Raw genomic sequence first — 22,231 nt, 5'->3', positions numbered from 1 at the left:
TTCAATTCTCTCAATTCTATCCCATTAGCACAATTATCTACTGGATTTTTTTTCTTCTTTTGGAAAATCTCAGTGCTGGTTGAACAAGCTATACCTTTGCTATTACAACACAAATAATAATTCCCTAACTGCTCAGTATTTCCTTCTATCGTTAGTTAATCTGAGTATCTATCACCCATGCTTTCTTACTTAACCTTTTTGAGCTCAGTTTTGTTATTGGTACAAAAATGAATAATGTACCTACCTCATATGGTTGTTGTGGGAATTAAGTTAATGTATGAAAGTGTTTAAAACAGTACCTAGCACAGAGTAAACTACTACTATTATTATTCCAAAATGCTTTTCCTTTGGAAGACTACATAGACTGTGTAGTTTTCTATGTCCTCCTTCAAGATTCATTTCTTATAAATTAAAAACAGGACACCATTTTTAATCTAAATGGTAAAGATTAAGGAAGCAATAATATTCAGTGCTGCTGAAGCTGCAGTGAGACCAGTACACTCATACACTGAGTTATTAGAAACTGCTGAAATCTTCCCAAAGAGCAATTAAGTAGTGCTTAACAATAGCCTTTGATGCAATAATGCCACAAGGTAGTCCAAGACTTTTCCATAAACCAGTCATCACTATGCTATTTATTATAACACATACAGAATAAAAAACTAAATGCCCTCAAATAACAAATGAAAGTATGGTGATCTCTAAGCTGGATTGCCCAGCTATTAGAAATATGTTCAAATAATTTTTAATGGAAAGAGAAAATTCTTACACTCTGAGAAAGCTTCTCAGAGGAAGTGTTATTGAGCTGGTTTTTGAAGGATCAATAAGGGAGTAGAAAAGAATTTTAGCCATAATGGATGGGTACATAAAGGAAAGGAAGCATTCAAGAGTTGGATAAGATTATACTCACTTATATGAGATAGTATATGTATTTTTTAGCTTCAAGTCTGGGCAATGAGGTACAAAGGTTCCTTAAGGTTCTTTATTCTAGAATTCTATGACAATGTGTTGAGAATTTTGTCATGCAATAAGGTGTCTGCTACGTATTATTCCAAATGTAAACTGCTAAGCAAGATCAGAAGAATTTGAAAAATCTGCCAAAACTCCAGTCTCATACCAGATTCGCTACATGGGCAAGAAGACATGTGATACTTACATTAATTTCTACAAGAATCTGAAAGCGAAGGTGATACAAACAAGAAGCAGAGAAATACTAGGTAGAAAAGGGAGTGGTCCCTGGTGAGGGCTCCACCCTCAAGCCTGGACCTGCAGCCCTAAATGAGAACTTCACATCCCCGTTTTCCCACCCAAATGTTGCCTTTTCCAAAACCACCCTGACCCGCCCCACCCCCACCCTGTACCCAAAAAACCCACAAGCTCCACCGGCAGGAGAGCAGAGCAGAGCGGAGCGGCAGACAAGGAGAGAAGAGAAGAAGCAATTGGAGAAAAGCAGCTTGACTTCAGAGGGATGGCTTGATGGCAGGACTTCAGAGAAGAGTTTGGCCATTCAGGGGAAGATTATCTGCTCACTCCATCCCTCTCCAGCTCCCCTTCCCACTGAGAGCCACTTCCATCGCTCAGTAAAACAATCCGCATACACCACCCTTCAACTGGTTCGTATGACCTGATTCTTTCTGGATGCTGGACAAGAACTTGAGTACCAAGACGGAAGAGTATAAAAGGCTGTGACCCTCACCCTCCACTGAGGTGGTGAACACTTAGCCATCTGCAGACAGCAAACACTAAAAGAGCACTGATTGTAACACATGCCCTCTGGGGCTCTGGGGGTCACAAACACCCGCTCCTGGATGGCAGAGCTAAACATTGTAACATGATTGGACGCTGCCATGGGGCCTGCTCAAAGCTTGATCCTACCAGAGAGGAGTGACCGGATGGTTCCAGCATTTGTTTGCCCTGGCAGCTACACCTGCTCACCTGTGTGCTCTCCCTTCTTGAGGGGTTCAGAGCTTCGGGCTGAGTAAACGAGCTACCCCTTCACAAGTCCTGTGAAGAGGTCAAGGGAAGTATCCCATCTCAAAGGTATCAAAAAATTCCCTTGAGTATCCACTGTTACTTTTATTTATACTAAAATTCCATTTTACTCTTTCAGTTCATTGTTAATAAAGTCGTTTATTAAGAGAAGAAATACGATTTAAAATAATGATGAGGGGGTGGAGGGGAAAGAGGGGTAATTCCCAGAGATTATTTCATTACTTTGAGCATGTTTTTGATTCATAGAAAAAACAAATTTGATTATAGACTTTATAAAAAAGTACTTAAAATTATTTTGTATGTGTATTTTTAATAGCATTAGATACATCTGTAATTATCTCAGATAACAATAGTATTTTGGTGTACATCCTTCTAATCTTTCTTCCTTGATTTTTATTTTATTTTATTTTATTTCTGAGATGGAGTCTTACTCTGTTGCCCAAACTGGAGAACAGTGGTGCAATCTCTGGTGCAATGGAGTACAGTTCACTGCAACCTTTGCCTCCTGGGTTCAAGTGATTCTTGTGCCTCAGCCACCTGAGTAGCTGGGACTACAGGCATGTACCACTACACCTGGCTAATTTTTGTATTTTTTTAGTAGAGAAGGGGTTTCACCATGTTGGCTAGGCTGGTCTCGAACTCTTGACCTCAAGTGATCTACCCGCCTCGGCCTTCTAAAGTGCTGGGATTACAAGCATGAGCCACTGTGCCCGGCCCAGGATATTCTTATTCAGTGCTTCTCAACTTGGTTAAGCATTAGAATCTCCCAGAGAGCTTTGTAAAAATACCCATGCACGGGCCTCATTGTCCAACATTCTGACTGACTTGGTCTAGAAAGGGGCCCTGGCAACAGCGTTTTAAAAACTCCTTACATGATGATTCAATGTACAGTCAGAGCTTTAAAAAGTCTCAATATCCAGATTGTACCTTAGATCAGATAAATTAGAATTTTGCAATGTGAAACCCAGACATCAGTACTTTTTTAAAAACATGCCCTGGTGGCTGGGCACAGTGGCTCACATCTGTAATAGCTCTTTGGGAGGCTGAGGTGGGCAGATCACTTGAGGTCAGGAGTTCGAGACCAGCCTGGCCAACATGGTGTAACCCTGTCTCTATTAAAAATACAAAAATTAGCCGGGCATGATGGTGCACGTCTGTGATCCCAGCTACTCGGGTGGCTAAGGCATGAGAATCATGTGAACCCGAGAGGCAGAGGCTACAGTAAGCCGAGATCATGCCACTGTGCTGGAGTCCAGCCTGGGCCACAGTGTGAGACTCTGTCTCAAAAAACAAACAAACGAAAAAAGCAAACATGCCCTGGTGCTTCCAATATATACCCAAAGTTCTAAGCCAATTGTTGCAACCTCCTGATCTGACTGGCTTAAAGATTAAGGGTGTGATTGTTTTTTTTTTTTCTGTCCTGAAGTCAGTCAGTTCTAGATCATCACTATAGTAGGGCCACCAATAAAGACTTGTAAGCATTATCTACTCTGCTGGTGGTATATTCATAAATCCTTCCCCATTTTCTTTAAAAAAGCAAAAGGGGCAGGAGGAAGAAGGTACAGAAATCACATGAAAAACATTTAAAAATACTTTTAGTAAAATACTCTGTACCATGTCAAGACTCCTTTGGCACACAGTAAATCATAGTGAAGAACAAAATTGAAAAGCAGAATTTGCCTTAGTTGAGGCTACAGTGTAAGAGAGAATACAACTTAGACGGTAATAATAGAAAACCATAGCATTTTCCAGCAATTGATATAATAGTAAATTCATAAAGAAATACAATAATTTCCCAATGACTCTTAACTGTTCAGGATGCCAATGCTAAACCAGGCTGCCATACATAATTCAAAGAAAGCTAGAAAATACATTCCACATATTAAATTGAAGATAATTTCTGCTCAGAGAGCAACTGAAACATATAGTAAGGTATACATTTTTTAGATATAAGATAAAGTTCTTTTGCTTTTAGTTAAAATAACTTTTTTCATACATTCTAATGGTCATATGAAAAAGGTATTTACTTTTTTCATCACTAACCCTGAGGAAGGAAGAACAAATGTGGAGTAGGCCACAAAACTCACTAGGAACAAATCTCCATACTTTTCCCAATTGTGAATAGCAATTAATGGGAGAAGTTCAGGATACTATACTTATTTAGGCTTCCATACACATCAGCTTGAACTATTTAAAATAGACATAACATTTGGGCAACTAGCACAGTGCCATTTCTCTGCTTCAACTGAGAACTATTTTAAATATCATCACTTTTATTTCCCACACTGGTTTAAACAAAACAAGATAAAACTTGACACTGATTATGTAAGAACTTTCAGTCCAATATATAGCAGTACGTACGGACAATATAGCTTCATTGCTCAAGACTTCCATTCAGCAGAAAAAAATATGCGTAAGTTCTTGGAATTCTTCTCTTTCACTAGAAAGATGCTAGCTGTTACAGGGGAGTTGATGAGAGCAAAATGTGAAATCCCATCACAATGGAATATAGGAGGAGCTGGCATTTCTGCTTTGCCATTACAATTATTCTTCTTCGGATGGAAGTTGGAATTGCAAATTTAGCTGGACTCACCAGTTTCAACCTGTGGAAATGAAATAAAGTTCATCCTCTGGGCCAAAAGCCCCAAGCAGCAGTTGGAAGCAAGAGGGCAATAAGAACAGAAGAAAACAGATTCACCGCATTGTTATCAAGAATGGGTTTCCCTGCTATGTGCTTTGCCTCATTTGTTGGGCTGTTGACCACCATGCCAGTGCTTTCATCCAACCCTGGAATGAAAAAAGAAGCAAGTGAAGTAGAAAACCCAAACGACTTGATTTTGTTTTTTCTTTTCTTTTTCTTTTTTTTTAAATTATACTTTAAGTTCTAGAGTACATGTACTTGATTTTTAAAAAAGAACAAAATAGGCTTTTTCCTCCAAAGGAGACAATCTTTGAAAGGTTCTAAGTGACTTGCTAAATGACTTTAATGGATCATTTATATGATGAGATATATGGGACCCTTGATTATAAACGGCCTCTTTGAATGCTCAGTAATTTTCTGTCAATACCTCTGGAATTGCTTCAGAAGTGGAAGAGAGAACATGAAAAGCAGAGAGGGCATGAAAATGGCAGGTTGGGCCTGCCTTCCCAGTGGTTCCCCTCCAAGACTGATCTATGAGGTCCCTGGGAGTAGGGATCATGTCTGTGGCCGCAATACTGTAAATGCACGGTTGAGCATGGGGCTGGCACAAAGGAGGCACACGAAGATTTACAAAATCTCCCCTACTGCACGCATTTCTTTTCAACCCACTCAATGCAATCAGAAATTTTCCCAGTTAGAACCTAATTTAGAATAAAACTCACACTCTTTAAAAAACATGTTTACTGTCTGTGTGTGCGTGTAGAGTTACTGACCCTTTAGTGAGAATTAAGATCAGATTGCTTCGTCCTTAAAATCTAAATGAGACTAACAAAATGGAGAACAAATATTCTGACTGACGGGGAGAAGGGAGGAAGGGCACATAAATTTTCTGAGGCACGAAGAGCGCTGGGAGGACTGTACTGAGAGAACCCTTCTCTAGCCTTCCAACCTCTTCCTGATGTCAATCAAAAGAGAAACATGGTTGATGAGAGTGAGGAGCAAATACACTCCTAACAGAATATGTGAGTACACTGATAGGATGGGAGAGCCTTAGAAGCAAAGCACAGAAAATTTTGAGAAAAACATACTCTACCACTCTACCAGATATCTTTTTTTTTTTTTTTTTTTTTTTGAGATAGAGTCTTGCTCTGTTGCCCAGGCTAGAGTGCAGTGGCATGATCTCGGCTCACTGCAAGTAGCTGGGATTACAGGCAGGTGCCCCCACGCCAGACAATTTTTTTATTTTTAGTAGAGATGGAGGTTCACCATGTTGGCCAGGCTAGTCTCGAACTCCTGACCTCAAGTGATCCAACCCACTTGGCCTCCCAAAGTGCTGGGATTTAGATGTGAGCCACTGCACCCAGCCATCTACCGTATATCTTGATTGACACAGAAAACTCAGGGGCAAGAATAGCAAGCTTGAAAGTAGGTGGTATGTATAGTCAGATTAGTACAATTATCTCTCAAATGGAATAGGAAAATGAATGGAAGGAACTGTATTAAAATGATATGATCCAAAATGTCTTGCTTTTCTGGGATTAGGTAATGGCCCACACAAAAGCGACTGTTCTCTGCACTATTGTGTCTTCCCCACACAGCTGCTAATCATTGCTGTGCAGGACTAATTCGACTAATTCTCTTTCAATTAATTTAATACAAAAGAATAAGAAAACCAAAATTGTGAGAGACTTTGCCCTATCATTTCTAGTCCCTCAACACCCTGTGTCTTTGGATTTGTTTTCATTGTTGACATTTTTTCTTTCTTTTCCCTATTTCTTTAACACACCAATAAGTTGCAAGAATGAAGGAATGTTCTTACCAGTATACTGCATTATAGCCCCTAAGTATGAGTCCACAATTGATCCTAGTAATCCAGCTAAACCACCAAATGCAATAATTGGCCACTGGGGGGCAGAAATGTCTAAATCATTCACAAAAATCAGCTGTGTGAGGAAGTATGCAATGCCCACAAAGGTACCACCAAGGAGACTGGAGACAAGGCCCACCACTGTAACTCCTCCATTGGTACCTGAAGAAGAAGAAACATGTAGAAAATCATCTGGTTAATAATCAGCAAACACATAAAGGCAAGGACAGCAAGCTACCTATCTAATCAAGACTAATTTAAAGAAAGCATTCTCTTTAAAGCAATCTAAATACTGTAGCTATTTAGAAAATAGTATTTTCTCCTCAGTTACTCTCGACATTTTAAGCGATGAAGCAGAATGGTTCAATGAAGCCAGACTCACTGGTTTCAGTCTTGGTTCTGCTTCTCTCTCTCAATCTCTCTCTCTCTTTTCAGAGACAAGGTTTTGCTCTATCAACCAGGCTAGAGTACAATGGTGTGATCATAGCTTACTGCAGCCTCCAACTCCAGGCTCGAGTGATCCTCCCACCTCAGTCTCTCTACTAACTGGGATGACTGGTGTGAGCCACCTTGCCAGGCCCAATTCTGCTACTCTTAAACCGTGTGACTGTAGTTAATTTATCTAACTTCTTTTTCCTTTAGTTTCTTTATAAGACAGAAATAATAAAAGATCCAATTCATATGATTATTAGGAGTACTAAGTGGCAATCCGTGTGAAGCAGTTACAATAGTGCTCTCAAGTAGGTATCTAAAATGTGATAGCTGTTATAATGATGATGAAGAAGAGGAGAAGAAAAAGGAGGAGAAGGCGATGATGGGGGATAGGATGGGGTAGAAAGAAAAGAAGGGGACGAAGAGGAAGAGAAGCATCAGAAGACAAAAAGAAAAAGCAGTACAGGTTGAGTATTCTCTTTACCCGAATTGCTTCGGACCAGAAGTGTTTTGGATTTCAAATTTTTTCAGAGTTTGGAATATTTGCGTTATATAGACTTACCAGTTGAACACCCAAATCTGAAAATCGTAAATCTGAAATGTTCCAATGAACATTTCCTGTGAGCATCATGTCAGTGTTCAAAAAGTTTAAGATTTTGGAGCATTTTGGATTTTCAGATTTGCGATGTTCAACCTATGTAGTTGTTGATAATGTTGATAATGGAGAATTGAGATACATGTTAAAGCACTGATACCATAACAGGCCCTCAATAAATATTCCATTGTTCCCTTTCTTTTCCTTCCCTACTGATATGTTTGCAAATCAATCTCTATGTTCCTGTATTGCTTATCTAGGTCTTGCTAACATTTCCTGCAAATACTATTTATTATTACCAATTTAATAGTCTATAGACATTTTCCAATTATTAAAGAGACTAAATAAAGTTTTTAAAAGGCTCTAAAATAAGAAATACATTAAATCAAGAGGTTTTTTGGTTTTTTTAAAGAATCTCAAATCAAGACTCACCAACTGTGTCTACCAATGGATCAAAAAGAAGAAAAGGACTCACCAACTGGAACTTTCTCCCAGGTTGTTATCAGTCTTGGAGGACTTTTACTCAGAACTGTGCCAACTTCTGAAGCCCATGTGTCTCCAGCAGAGCAGGCCAGTGCAGCCAAGAGAGACAAACACATCCAGGAAGCGGAGTACTGCTTGGAAAAATCGACTGGGATTTCCCCAGGGCCATTTTCTATCATGTACAGCAGGGCCAGTTCTGTGGGTACAGCTCCATTACAGAACACCTGAATCCAATTCCTTTGCCCACCTGGAAACAAACAGATGAAAAGGACAAACAAATGCTTTCTCCTCAGATGAAAAACCATGCAGTTATAGGTGTTTATGTTTTAAAGTTTAAGAAAAGAAAAACAATGAAAAAATATTTCAAAACAGTAAAAGTGTTATGGTACATTTGCCCAGATTCTATACTGTTATTAACAAATCAGGAAAAATTATGACAGACTCTAGTGCTGCTAAAATTCTGCTGTTATTTCCTATTGTTGTGAAATAAATTATAAACTCAATTTGGCTACTAAAGGAATTCTCATATAAAATTGATGTGTTTTGACAGTCTAAACAACATTCTGATTGAAAGCTTATGTTGGCCAGGCGCAGTGGCTCACGCTTGTAATCCCCGCACTTTGGGAGGCCGAGGCGGGCGGATCACGAGGTCAGGAGATTGAGACCGTCCTGGCTAACATGGTGAAACCTCGTCTCTACTAAAAATACACAAAATTAGCCAGGCATGGTTGCAGGCGCCTGTAGTCTCAGCTACTCGGGAGGCTGAGCCAGGAGAATGGCGTGAACCTGGGAGGCAGAGCTTGCAAGGAGCCAAGATTGCGCCACTGCACTCCAGCCTGGGTGACAGAGCGAGACTCCGTCTAAAAAAAAAAGCTTATGTTATGATGAAATGAAGTTTACTATTTTGAATAATATCAAACATAATCTTACCTTCCTTATATTCTGAATCTAGACGCTTCTTCATTTCTCCCTTCCATTTAGTGAGTTTTGAAGAAGACAAGAAAAACATTAGCAAAGAGGTAAAAAAGCTGAAATTTGCAATGGTTAGGATAAATCCAACCACGAGCCCTGAAAGAAACATATATAAACACAGAATTATATTCAATTCATACATCAATGCTGTGAAAAACGGATGGATTTTTTCCGTTTTTATATTATAACCTGAAATGTACATTTCTAACAATTTGCATTTTGCCAATTAAGTTGTTACCAAGCAGTAAACTGAATGCGATTTTGAGTACACATTTTTTACCATATTTTAATCTCGTTTCAAGCAATGCCATATGAATGTAAGATATTATTTTAGATAATATTTTTAGAATACCTTTATTTTAAAAAAGTAGAAATAGAGATGGGGTCTCACTATATTGCCCAGGCTGATCTCAAACTCCTGGGCTCAAGCAATCTGCCCAGCAATGGCCTCCTAAAGTGCTGGGATTGCAGGAGTGAGCCACTGCACCTGGCCTTCTTTTTCTGTAATAACCCTTTCCATTGCTTAGCTCAAAGTACAGATATCATAACCAATGAGATAGTTATTCATCGACTCTTCCAGAGATGCTCAATTACTGGTATTTAACTTTGGTACCTTTTAATTGAGAGTACAAGAAATAGGGTAACTTGATATAAAGTATTAACAATAACAAAGTGCTTCAGCTCTGGAGTTGAACAGTCTAGAGTTCAAACTTTGGCTCCTTCATTTACCTTTTCAAGATTAGGATAAGTTACCCAACCTCCTGAAGTCTCAATTTTGCATTGATGAAATGAGAATAATCAAAATTTTCTTTACCAGCTTGCTGTAAAAAGTCAGGGATAATTTTTGCAATATGCTTATTATATTATCCAGGATGTAAGAGGTCCTTAATAAGTGTTACCTAATGTCATGGATACTAATAACAGCAACAGTTCCAGTGGCAAAAGCTCAACAATAATCATGATAAATATTATAATACTGTCATCCAACCTTTAAGTTTTTTCAATTGATTTTTAAAACATTAGAAAAGTTGTATGCAGCTACTGAAGGGGAAAGTCAAAACATATGGAGGTATACAAATTGAAAGTCAAAGTGTCTCCCCTCCTCCTCTTCATGAATATTCACTGTTAACAATTTGTTCCGCTGTCTCTAAACAAACCCGAAGTAGAAGAGCCCTAAACAACCTACACTGAGATGTTACAAATGGCATCTATATCCTTTTTACTTCAACCACCTTAAAATAGCACAAGAGGTGATCAATGTTCATGTTGGTGACAGCTTCAGACTGAGGAAATGAACAAGACAAGTTTTGAGGGAAGGGTTTCTTTCATGTAGTCCTAAGAGAGCTTGGAACTTTTAGCAACTCCCACCTATGTCTACATTTTAGATTAGTAACTGCTATCTCCTGTTCATATCTTTTCCACCTCTCCATCCTGCAGATCTCTAAATATCATTGATAAGGGGTTCACAGATATGACAATAGGGTACTCCCAAATAATTTGAAGACTTGAGGACTATGGTTGCCTTCTGAGCCTTAAATAGGTAAATTCTGTACCTAACAGATAGCATCAGGGGAGTAAAATGACACTGTCTATAAATTTCTGACAATGGGAGTAGAGTTATATCCCAAATTCCAACCAGGGTGACCTGGGTAATCTCCAGGAGGCGTAAAACAGAAAGGCAGGACTGGAATTTCATAGCAGTTTAATAAACTCAGGGCTAACCTATTGATTCATACATATTCTATGATAATTTAATTGGCTAGCCCAAAATGTAGAAAGTGAAGGCCAAAAAAACCAGAGGTTGGCAGACTTCTTGAACCACGTCCAAGGGAGGGGAACCTTTGATTTGTGGACTTGCATAACTGTTTCTCAGACTTTGTACTCACCAAAGCAGCCTTCTAATTATAATCCGACTTCTCAAGTGGCCTGACTACAAGAATAGGGCATGCCTGAACAGTGATGTTTGTGTTCTTCTGCCTGGTAGTTCTTCTATCTGATTAATAAAATGGCATTCTGGCTCATATAGCAATCCTTTATGACAATGAGCAACATTCAACCAGTTTTCTAGGCTCTAATCAACTCTGGGTACATGACAGAGTGAGGTTTCTACTTCAGAAAGACAGAAACCAGACCCAATGTATAGTGACCAAAAAGAGGTCAGGCCACCCTTGTGAAACCACACAGAGCACCACCACTGGCCTCTCCAGACAACACCCCCTCTTGCTGTGCTCTTCCACAAACACTTTACCACAAATCCCCCTCATGTGACCCTCTCCTTATTCTGGCAATGCTTGCTCTCTCTCCAAATGACCAGAGTCCTCCACTTCAGTGTGCAGCTTAGAGACGAAGTGTCACTGAACCCCTGCCCAATCCTCTCAATACTGAGGTATACGTTTCTGTCATGAACGGTTCTAAATACCCAGATCCTGAGGAAGTTCTGTAACTCTCACTTCTCAATCCTAGACACACTAAAGTCATCATGTAGCAAAGTAAAATTCCTTATAACTGCGTGTATTAGTCCGTTGTCATGCTGCTAATAAAGATAAACCTGAAATTGGGTCATTTATAAAGAAAAGAGGTTCAATTGACTCACAGTTCCACATGGCTGGGGAGGCCTCACAATCATGGCTGAAGGCAAATGAGGAGCAAAGTCACATCTTACCTAGCGGCAGGCAAGGGGGCTTGTGTAGGGGAACTCCCCTTTACAAAACCATCAGCTCTCATGAGACTTATTCACTATCATGAGAACAGCACAGGAAAGACTTGCTCCCATGATTCAATTACCTCCCTCCAGGTCCTTCCCTTGACATGTGGGAATTATGGGAGCTACAATTAAAGATGAGATTTGGGTGGCGACATGGTCAAACTTGTATCACTGTGGACAGCAGTAGTGGAAGGAAAACAGTAATAATAACTAACATCTATAAAATATTTGTATGCCAAGTACTGTGCTAAGCATTTTACATGGATAACACTTCAAGATAATTCATTGCCATAGATACCATTATTCCTTCACATTTTATAGACAGGACAAGTACAACACTGAGAGTTTAAGTGATTTGCAGTCATACTCTAGGATAGTACTCCCAACTACTATGATATATTTTAAATCAGCATTAGATTTTTTTTTTATCCTTAAGGAAACAAAAAGTTCCAAACAGTAAGAAAAGCTGGGTGTGGCGGCGTGTGCCTGTAGTCCCAACTACCCAGGAGGCTGAGGCAGGCGGACTGCTTGAGCCCAGGAATTCAAGGCTGCACTAAGCTATGGTTGTATCACTGCACTACAGCCTGGGTGCCAGAGCAAGACCCTGCCTCTAAAAAAATTTTTTTTGGGGACAGGGCCTCGCTCTGTCACTCAGGCTCGAGTGCAGCAGCATGATCTTGGCTCACTGCAGCCTCCGCCTTCTGGGTTCAAACGATTCTCCTGCCTCAGCCTCCCAAGTAACTGGGATTACAGGCACCCGCCACTATGCCTGGCTAATTTTTGTATTTTTAGTAGAGCAAGGTTTCACCATGTTGCCCAGGTTGGTCTCAAACTCCTGGATTCAAGCGATCTGCCTACCTTGGCCTCCCTAAGTGCTGAGATTACAGGTGTGAGCCACCATACCTGGCCATAACTTCTTTTTTCACAAAAGGTAGAAAAAAAAAAAGATAAACATTTCATAGAATGAAATAATTAGGAAAAAAGCAAAGGTTTTAAAAAATCAGACTACATCTATTCCTAATCATCTATTATATATCTAGCACTATTCAAAGAAACATGGGACACAGAAGCATAAGATACTCTTTGTCCTCAAGGAGTTTACAATCTAGTAGATTTTCTTTATGCTCAAACAGATCAAGTGGCATGTTATACCACCATGATAATTTTTAGAAACATGCATATTATATTTTTGCTACCTGACTTTAGAACTATCAGTTACTACTGAAAGTAAGTTAATGACATGCTTCCATCTACTACTACATCTGATCATTTCCATCTCTAAGGGCCGGCAGCAAATAAATGACTTTATTAGATTTGAATCCTATTCAATAAGAATACTTCATTAAGCACTAAGAAGCCTAGAACCAGAAACTTTCTTAGTGGGAATACTTCATTTAATTTTACTCTGCAAGCATTAGTTTCAATTTTCTGCAGTTCTCATTATTTTCTGTCCAGAACCGTCTCTTCATCTTTGAAATCTCTCTATAGACTTCTCTATTAATGCAGATGATAACAATAATCAGCATTTATAATGAGGTAGGAGAGAGGTCAGAGGGGGAGGAGTAATGTGAGCAGAGGTATGGAGAAAGAAAGAAATGTTTGTGGCAATGCCAATTTAATAGTCATTCACGTATAAAAATATGGTTGAAAGTACATAATCACTAACAATGAACATTTTTGCACCATTTACAAAGATGTGTTGCCTTACATAATATCTTGTTTGAGCTTCACCAACAAGCCCATAAGGTATTACTATTGGAGGTATTTTAGAAGAGAGAAGAAAGTGAGGCTCCTAGGAGTTATGCAGCTTTCCCAAGTTTGCACTGATAATAGGTGGCAGTGTTAGGTTTCAAATACATATCTTTTAACTCTAATCAACATAGGACAGGAGTAGATGCCCAAGGGCTAGAAGGCAGCCCTTCCAGCAGCAGGAAAGAAACAACAGGAGAGATCATAAATGCCAGAGAAGCAGGACAATATACAGCACAGAAGCCCAAGGAAGACAGAATTTCAAGAACGACTTGACCTTTCTTTCTATAAGAATAATAAATTCCAAGGCGAGGCTATCTGAGAGCTTTTTTTTTTTGACACAGGGTCTCACTCTGTTGCCCAAGCTGAGTGCAGTGGCACGATCAGCCTCCTGTGTAGTTGGGACTACAGGTGTGCACCACCATGCCTGGCTAATATTTTGATTTTCTGGTTTTTTTTGTAGAGGTGAAGTCTCATCATATTGTCCAGGCTGGTTTCAAACTCCTGGACTCAAGTTATCCTTCCGCCTTGGCTTCCCAAAGTGCTGGGATGACAGGTGTGAGCCACCGCGACCAGCCCAGAAAGAACTTTTTTTAGCAAAGCATAACTCCATGTTATTATATTTAAGCAGAGATTGTTCAAGTTATGTTATAAATGAGTTAATACTACCAAAGTGCTAACAGCAGTGCCTGGTACATAAAAAGTGTGATACAAACATTTGTTAAATAGATAAAACATAACCATTCCTAATACTTATTGATTACATGGTAAAATAAAATTCATACAAAAATATCAGTATGTCTAGTTAACTTTAATTCTCAACTACCCCACAAAAGGAAAAGAAATCTCACAACATAACTTAAAAAATATTTCTTAATTATGAAGAGAATTGGCATGATTTTGAAGAACTCTGCCTAATAATAATAGTTACAAGCACTGAATAAATGTTGGCTATGTGTTCAGGCAATGAGGTAAGGACTTTAAATTATCTCATTTAATTCTCTCTATGCCCTAAAAATGAAATAAGGGGGAGATCGAGGCTTTGTGGAGCCTGAAGCTTATATAATTTGGGGTTCCCTCTTTAAGAAAAAGAATACAAAAGTTTTGACCTTTGCAAAATTGACAAACCATAGGACCATGAGAGCAAACTGCTAGTTTATTTATTCAATTTTATCTCTCACTTCTTTTCCTATTGTTACTATTTTCTAGTCAAATGAGCCTTATTATTCTTACTCTCAAATAAGCCTCTAAAATATCTGGACTTTTGCACTTGTTATTCTGTCGGCCTGGAACATGATTCTGTCAGCTCTCATTGCTAGCTTCTTTGGATGCCAGCACAAAATGACCTCCTTACAGAAAAGCACCTGACACCATTTACAGAAGAATGCACCATGTCTTCCAACATATGCACTTAACACTTAATTATCTTTTCATTTTTCTCATAAACTTCATCATTACCTGAACAGTTTTATATATTATCTACCTGCCCTAAAGAATGTAAGTTCCATGAGAACTGACACCATGTTCTTTTTGTTTACAGATATATCCCAAGTTTTTAGAACAGTGGTACATACTAGTAAGTGTTCAATAAAAATTTGCTAAAAGATGGGTCAGGCATGGTGGCTTACACCTGTAATCCCAGCACTTTGGGAGGCCCAGGCAGGTGATCAACTTGAGGCCAGGAGTTCGAGACCAGCCTGGTCAACATGGCAAAACCCTGTCTCTAATAAAAATACCAGAAAAAATTAGCTGGGCATGATAGCACAGGCCTGTAGTCTCAACTACTCGGAGGCTGAGGCATGAGAATCGCTTGAATCCAGGAGGAGGAGGAGGTTGCAGTGAGCCGATCGTGCCACTGCACTCCAGCCTGGGCAACAGAGCAAGACTGTCTCAAAAACAAAACAAAACAAAAATTGCTAAAAGAATGAATACATGGCCTGTTCTCAACTTAGTTTTGGAAAATTAATCCAGAATGCTAAGTTTGGACTGCTCTGTTTGAGATTACTAACAGCAACTTCCAAGAGTTTATTCTCTCCAAATGCTCTATTTTACATCTAGGAGGAGTGCTCCAGTGTTTCTGCTGGTAGAAGACTAAAGGAGCAGAAAAGTCAAAGTTCACCTATCCTATTAATTTACTTTGTATCAATCACAAAATTTAATTTCTATGTTACACTAAAAGTGTATGTTAGTTTCTGAAATTTTGACAATAGGAATGCTGAGCAAGATGTAACTTTATCATTGTCTAAAATATATAACACTATGATTTGTAGTCAGTCTCATATATTCAGAATTTAGAAAACATAAATTTAAATTATATAAGCAAGCACTTAGTAGTTACTGTAAACATTCAAAATAAAAACATACCTCCTAGAGCCCCACTGTGATCTAGACTTTTCTTTTTAAGTCCATTAGAGACGATCAGAACAGGAACAACAACAGAAAACAGCCAACGCCATGGAGAAATAGGTCGTAAGTTACCTGAAAAATTATAAAGGTGGAGCACAAATTGTGTGAAGTCTGCATAGGTTAGTTTTGGCAGTAAACTTCCATTACTGCTTTTGGACTAAAATACTGTCATAAGTACAAACACCAAGATGAAGTCACCAAAGAAAAATAGTCATGTATCACTTAAGATAGGGATATGTTCTGAGAAATGCATCCTTAGGTGATTTCATGGTTATGCAAACATCAGACTGCACTTACACACACCTGGATGGTACAGCCTACTATACACTTAAGCGATATGCTATAGCCTATTGGTCCTAGGCTACAAACCTGTATAGCATGTTACTGCACTGAATATTATAGTTAATTATAACAGAATGTATTTGTGTATCTAAACATAGAAAAAGTAGAGTAAAAATATGGTATTATAATCTTGGGAACATGTTATATGTGAAACATCGTTAGGCAGAGCATGGCTGTATTTATGTTGAGACATGCATGCGTATTTTCAGAGAAGCAGTCTTACTGGAGAATGGCCAAATAGGTTATGTTCAAGTTTTGAAAACCTTTTACTGCTATTTATGATAATAATGGATATCTAGATATTTAAAATGAATCTCCGGTTCATTTTTTTTCAAGGGGGCATATATTAAATTTCAAGGACTACCTAGAATGAACTCTTTCTGTAACAGGGTCTTACTCCTCTCTGCCTTTTAGAGGACACCTGAATCAATGGTTAGAAATTGATTATTCCGGCCGGGCACGGTGGCTCAAGCCTGTAATCCCAGCACTTTGGGAGGCCGAGACGGGCGGATCACAAGGTCAGGAGATCAAGACCATCCCGGCTAACATGGTGAAACCCCATTTCTACTACCAAATAAAAAAAAACTAGCCAGGCGATGTGGTGGGCGCCTGTAGTCCCAGCTACTTGGGAGGCTGAGGCAGGAGAATGGCGTGAACCCGGGAGGCGGAGCTTGCAGTGAGCTGAGATCTCGCCACTGCACTCCAGCCTGGGCGACAGAGCAAGACTCCGTCTCAAAAACAAAAAAACAAAAAAACAAAAAGAAATTGATTATTCCAGAGGCTGCATCCAGCTCACAGACATTTGGCTAGCAGAGTGTTTTCAAATAATTTGAGTCAATATTTAAAGATTAGAAGATATCATATAAAAATCCAGATTCTTGGCTTCTGTTTTAAAATTGGGAAGTTCTGGCCAACATGGTAGAATTGACTGAAGGTAAAGAGAGGTCCCCTCCTTTAAACAGGCCACAGCTTTCCCATTTAAACTTCCCACCACTCCTGAAGGCTCCTAAACACCAAGGCTAAGTGATTTCCTTATGGTAAAGAAAACCGTGAACCACTGCTTGTATCCATGTTTCTATCAAAAATGAGAAAACGGGCCAGTCGCAGTGGCTCACACCTGTAATCCCAGCACTTTGGGAGGCCGAGGCAGGAGGATCCCGAGGTCAGGAGTTCAAGACCAGCCTGGCCAACATAGTGAAACCCTGTCTCTACTACAAATACAAAAATTAGCCAGGCATGGTGGCAGGCACCTGTAATCCCAGCTACTTGGGAGGCTGAGGCAGGAGAATTGTTTGAAACTAGAAGGCAGAGGTAGTAGTGAACTGAGATTGTGCCACTGCACTCCAGCCTGAGCAAAAAGAGCGAAACTCTTGTCTCAGAAAAAAAAAAGGGGGGGGGAATGAAAGACAAAGAGGGCCCAAGGATTCAACAAAAGATGAGAAATATCCTATCTCTGGAAGTGAAAACTATTACCACATGTCTAACACACAAAAACTTGCACAGTTTCATTCATTTGCATTAGGTGGCTGGTCCAAGGGATATTTAAGTTTACAAATCCTGATTTATTCTATTTAGTTCAAGTCATAGTAAATACTATGACTGCATAACAACCATTCACTAACAAGAATCTTCTCTTATACCCCTCCCCTAAAATTCTGATGTCCCACTGTGAATCACTATGAATGAACAGCTCTGAGAGCTTCTGTATCCCGGAGAACCCTTTCCAATTATTCACGTGTTCTCTTTGCAAAAAGCCTACAGTCTGAAATGGCAATCCCTTACCATATAACCATTTAAGAGAATTCACTTTCTCATTCTCCTTTTCATTTTTTCCCTTGTTGTAAACTGACCAGTATTTTGTTTTCACAGGAGAAGGAAGTTTGTGTAAATGGAGGCTTACGCTCTAAAGCACCTTCAAAACCTTAAAGATCTGAGTCCAGAGTACCTTATATTTAAGCAATGTAGCTTTAGGCTTTAAAAGGAGTCTATTCTTTTGAAGCAGCCAAATGGCAGGTAAGTCCTTCAGCTCTCTAAATGTAAATATTATACCGTCTTTAATTCTTATTATATTTACAGAACATGTGAAACTGATAAACTACACTACTAATTTCTTTTTTTCTTTTTTTGAGACGTATTCTCGCTCTGTCGCCCAGGCTGGAGTGCAATGGCTCGATATCAGTTCACTGCAACCTCCGCCTTCAGGGTTCAAGTGATTCTCCTGCCTCAGCCTCCCGAGTAGCTGGGATTACAGGCGCGTGCCACAACGCCTGGGCCATTTTTCTAGTTTTAGTAGAGCTGGGGTTTCACCATGTTGGCCAGGCTGGTTTGAACTCCTGACCTCAGTTGATCCTCCTGCCTTGGCCTCCCAAAGTGCTGGGATAACAGGCGTGAGCCACCGCTCCTGGCCCATTACTAATATTCTTATTCAAAATTAAAAGCATGACTGTAATTGCTTTACAAAGCTATGTTCACCTCACTTATCTTTCACCAAGACAGATGGAATAGTTACTTAACATATAAAGACATTTTGAAATAGGTATAACTAGGCCAGAAGTGGTGGCCTGTATTCCCAGTACTTTGGGAGACCCAGGTGGGAGGGTCACTTGAGCCTAGGGGTTTCAGACCAGACAGGCAACACAGAGGGACTCCCATCTTATAAAAAATAAAAATTAAAAAAAAGAAATAGGTATAACTCGAATTATCACAACAAGCGTTTATTAAAGGCACTGTTTATATTATCATGTTACTAAGTTAAATCAGGCTATGAAAGTTAAGTAAACACAACCATTCCTAACCATTCAGAGGATATGAGTTTTGGATTTCACAATGGTACGGTTTTAAATTTCACTGACTAGATTACAGAGAAACAACTTAGAACATTCATACTTACCATAATAGGTGCTTGCAGTCATTGACATAATCCAGAAAGCTAAGGAAATGCAAATGATCAGGCTCAATATAACTATATTAGTTATCATCTTCATATATCTTTTGCATATATTGTCGTTAAGATCTGTCATGGAAAATAAGGATGTGAGCTCCTGCGGGGCAGAATATTTAGCGTTTCGGAGAGAAAGTCATTTACGATGTGAGCAAGACACTTGTTCAGAGGCAAACATAAATCCCAACATATTCCACCGACCAAACAAGCAAAAAAAATCACAAAAATTCAAACTCCTTCCGGAAATTCCTGCTGGACGGAGAGCTCCAATGCGTATGGGCGAGGTCAACGCCTCACCGCAAAAGCAAAGCGCCACCCAGTAGACGGTGAGGGCTGGCTCCCGGCTGCTCAGCGCCTCACGCCGGAGCCCCGGGGGAAAAGAGAAAGCCGAGGCAGCCAATCCGCGGTCCCGGCGCTGGCGAGCTCCACCCACCTCCCGTCCCAACCTTCTCACCCGCGGGCGGCGTAGGTCCGCGGCTGCAAAGGGGCAGCTGGGGCACCCTAACTTGGGCAAGTCTGGGAAGCAAGCCTGACGCGGCTGAACGCAGTCACGTCTGGACAGCTGCGCAAGGCGCCCTACGGTCCAGGTCCAGCTGGCCAAGGCCGAGACCCCAGGAGCAAAGCCCGCGCCTCCGCGCGCCCCCGCCTTTAGCGCCTCCCCCGCTGTGGGCATGCGCCGCAGCTGCTTAGGGGGACGTCACCTCGCTGAAGTGGGCGGGCACTGCTGGCATCCTGGCCCGCTGCGTTTGCACTGCTTCTCCGAAACCACTTTATAGGTACTAAACAGCATTGTTTACTACCTATAATGTGCTAGACTCCTGGCTGCTAGCGAGGTAAAGTTAAACATAGATTCTGTTAATGAACTCTCGTCATTATTGTCATAACACCACTTAAATTGTGGAAATATCTGTCCTCACACCCCTTATATTTAAAGTGTGTTCATTTAGAAAGCAAAACGTCTTGTTAGCATAAAAATTCTGAATCGTGGCTGATTTCACTATTATTATTATTATTATTTTTTTTTTTCAGACAGCGTCTCTCTCTGTTGCCCAGGCCGGAGTGCAGTGGCACATCTCTGCTCACTGCAACCACCGCCTCCCAGGTTCTAAGCGATTCCCCTGCTCCAGCCTCCGGAGTAGCTAGGATTAAAGGCGCCACCACCACCCCCGGCTAATTTTTGTATTTTTGGTAGAGACGGGGTTTCGCCATGTTGGCCAGGCTGGTCTCGAACTCCTGACCTCAGGGGATCCACCCACCTCGGCCTCCCAAAATGCTGGGATTACGGGTTTGAGCTACCGCGCCCGGCTTGATTTCATGTTTTATGTGAAATTAACTTGTTTGCCCGGGTTAACAGTAACTAACTGATAATTACATATTATTTATCAATTTTTTCAGTTAATTGCTGACAGTGTAAGAAGAGGAGCCAAATTCATTTCAGACACAGTATGCAATTGTGTTTTAACCCCCAAGAGTAGTTACTTAAAAAAAAGCTCACATTGTTTTAAATTTCAAAATACATGCCAAGACTGCTTGTCATTTTCTTTGGTAAGGCATCTAATTAAGTAGTTAACTAAGAACCAAATCTGTGAAGTAGGACTAAATAGTAGTGGGCTTCTTGTACTAGATAATATACATATGGTCTTTATGCTGAAATTTATTATGTGCCTACTTTCTTTTTGTCTTAGTCTGTTCTGCATACGTAAATGTTTGGATTATCTTACCAAGCAGGCCAATATCAATGCTACAAGACTATTGGGTAAAATTATTAATAATAAAAGCTAACGTTTTGTGGTTTGCACAGTGGCATTGTTTTTGTCTCTGCTTAGACAAAATTGTGAACTGGTCTGTTTTTTTGTTTTGTTTTTGTTTTTGTTTTTGGCCTTGCTTCACCATAGTCACAGAGTGACCCTCTCTGATTAGTTGGTGTTCTATAGGAAAATCATAGCCTAGCTGTGAATGTCAAGCTATCTCCCAACACTGGGGTGTAGCTGTGTCAGGTCAGTCCCTGGATGTCAGGGATGATATTCTCATGACTGGTAGATCTGGCTAAAAATGCATATTAAATAGTAGTGTCAGTGAACTGACCCTTCAAATGAATATTTTCCCTTGTATTTTTTTTTCAGTGACCTATTATTGATGTTTTTCTCTATAAAAGTTATTCTAGCTTAAGACCAAAATAATTTAGAGGAGTTAATATAATTAAAATACGGTAATTCTTCCTCACATGCAATAGGCAGTTTCAGTTACCAAGGGTTAAACATGATCTTGAGGCAGGAGAATAGGGTCTGGAGGCAGGGAACCTAAGGCGGATTCATGCTGACTTCCTAGAGCTAAATCAGAAGGAAAACTCCAACTTTCCACACCGAAGTAACAAAAGCACCCGAAGCTACTCCCTTTGCAACCACCCTCCCTTTTTTTTTTCTGCGTGGCAGATAGAAAATTGAAAGTATTTCTGCTTGGTGGCTTTCTGCAACCAATCAGACGTTTGGGTAGAAGTGTAACTTTGTAACTTCACTTCAGCCTCTAATTGGTTGTTTTTCACAACCAATCAGACTGATTGCGGGCTAGTACTTCATTTACATAGAGTGTACACCAAGTAACCAATGGGAAACCTCTAGAGGGTATTTAAACCTTGGAAAATTATGTAAGGAGGATTTTGAACCCCTATGCTCAGGTGGTTCCCACCCTGTGGAGTGTACTGTTTTCAGTAAATCTCTGGTTTTGTTGCTTCAATATTTCCTTGCTTTGTGTGTTTTGTCCAATTCTTTGTTCAAAACACCAAGAACCTGGACACCTTCCACTAGTAGCAATCTGAAAATATTAAAAAGAAAATTCCGGAAATATTCATAAGTTTTAAATTGCGTGCCAGTCAAAGTCGCATGATGAAATCTCATGCCATCCAGCTCCATCCCACTTGGGACGTGAATCCTCTGTTTATCTAGCATATCCATGCAATAAACATTACTCTCTCGTTAGTCACTTAGGAGCCATCTGAGTTATCAGATGGACTGTTGCAGTATCACAGTGCCCTTATTTTAGTTTTATTACAATATATTGTTATAATTGTTCTATTTTATTATTAGGTGTTCCTCCTAATCTCTTACTGT

General features: G+C 39.9%; 1 protein-coding gene across 4 annotated transcripts; it reads right to left on the bottom strand.

Annotated features, from left to right (window-relative positions):
- Positions 1-3,570: 3,570 nt before the first annotated feature.
- On the bottom strand, positions 3,571-19,780 carry TMEM19 (transmembrane protein 19). 4 transcript variants are annotated; one of them, XM_008004029.3, is made up of 7 exons: positions 19,579-19,780; positions 19,074-19,196; positions 15,800-15,913; positions 8,941-9,078; positions 8,003-8,257; positions 6,453-6,662; positions 3,571-4,779 (listed from the first exon to the last, which is right to left on the bottom strand). In XM_008004029.3, the coding sequence occupies exons 2-7, from the start codon at positions 19,165-19,167 to the stop codon at positions 4,616-4,618; spliced, it is 975 nt and encodes a 324-aa protein (XP_008002220.1). In that variant the 5' UTR covers positions 19,168-19,196; positions 19,579-19,780; the 3' UTR covers positions 3,571-4,615. The 4 variants fall into 4 exon arrangements, with proteins under 4 accessions (XP_008002220.1, XP_008002222.1, XP_008002221.1 ...); XM_008004031.3 differs by having other exon boundaries at positions 19,074-19,112; positions 19,579-19,750; XM_008004030.3 differs by lacking the exon at positions 19,579-19,780 and having other exon boundaries at positions 3,571-4,595; positions 4,691-4,779; positions 19,074-19,572.
- Positions 19,781-22,231: the final 2,451 nt, after the last annotated feature.

This window comes from Chlorocebus sabaeus, chromosome 11 (genome assembly GCF_047675955.1).
Source record: "Chlorocebus sabaeus isolate Y175 chromosome 11, mChlSab1.0.hap1, whole genome shotgun sequence".
NCBI lineage: Eukaryota > Metazoa > Chordata > Mammalia > Primates > Cercopithecidae > Chlorocebus > Chlorocebus sabaeus.
Note: the sequence above shows the minus strand (reverse complement) of the source record. Positions and strands in the feature narration are given on the sequence as shown.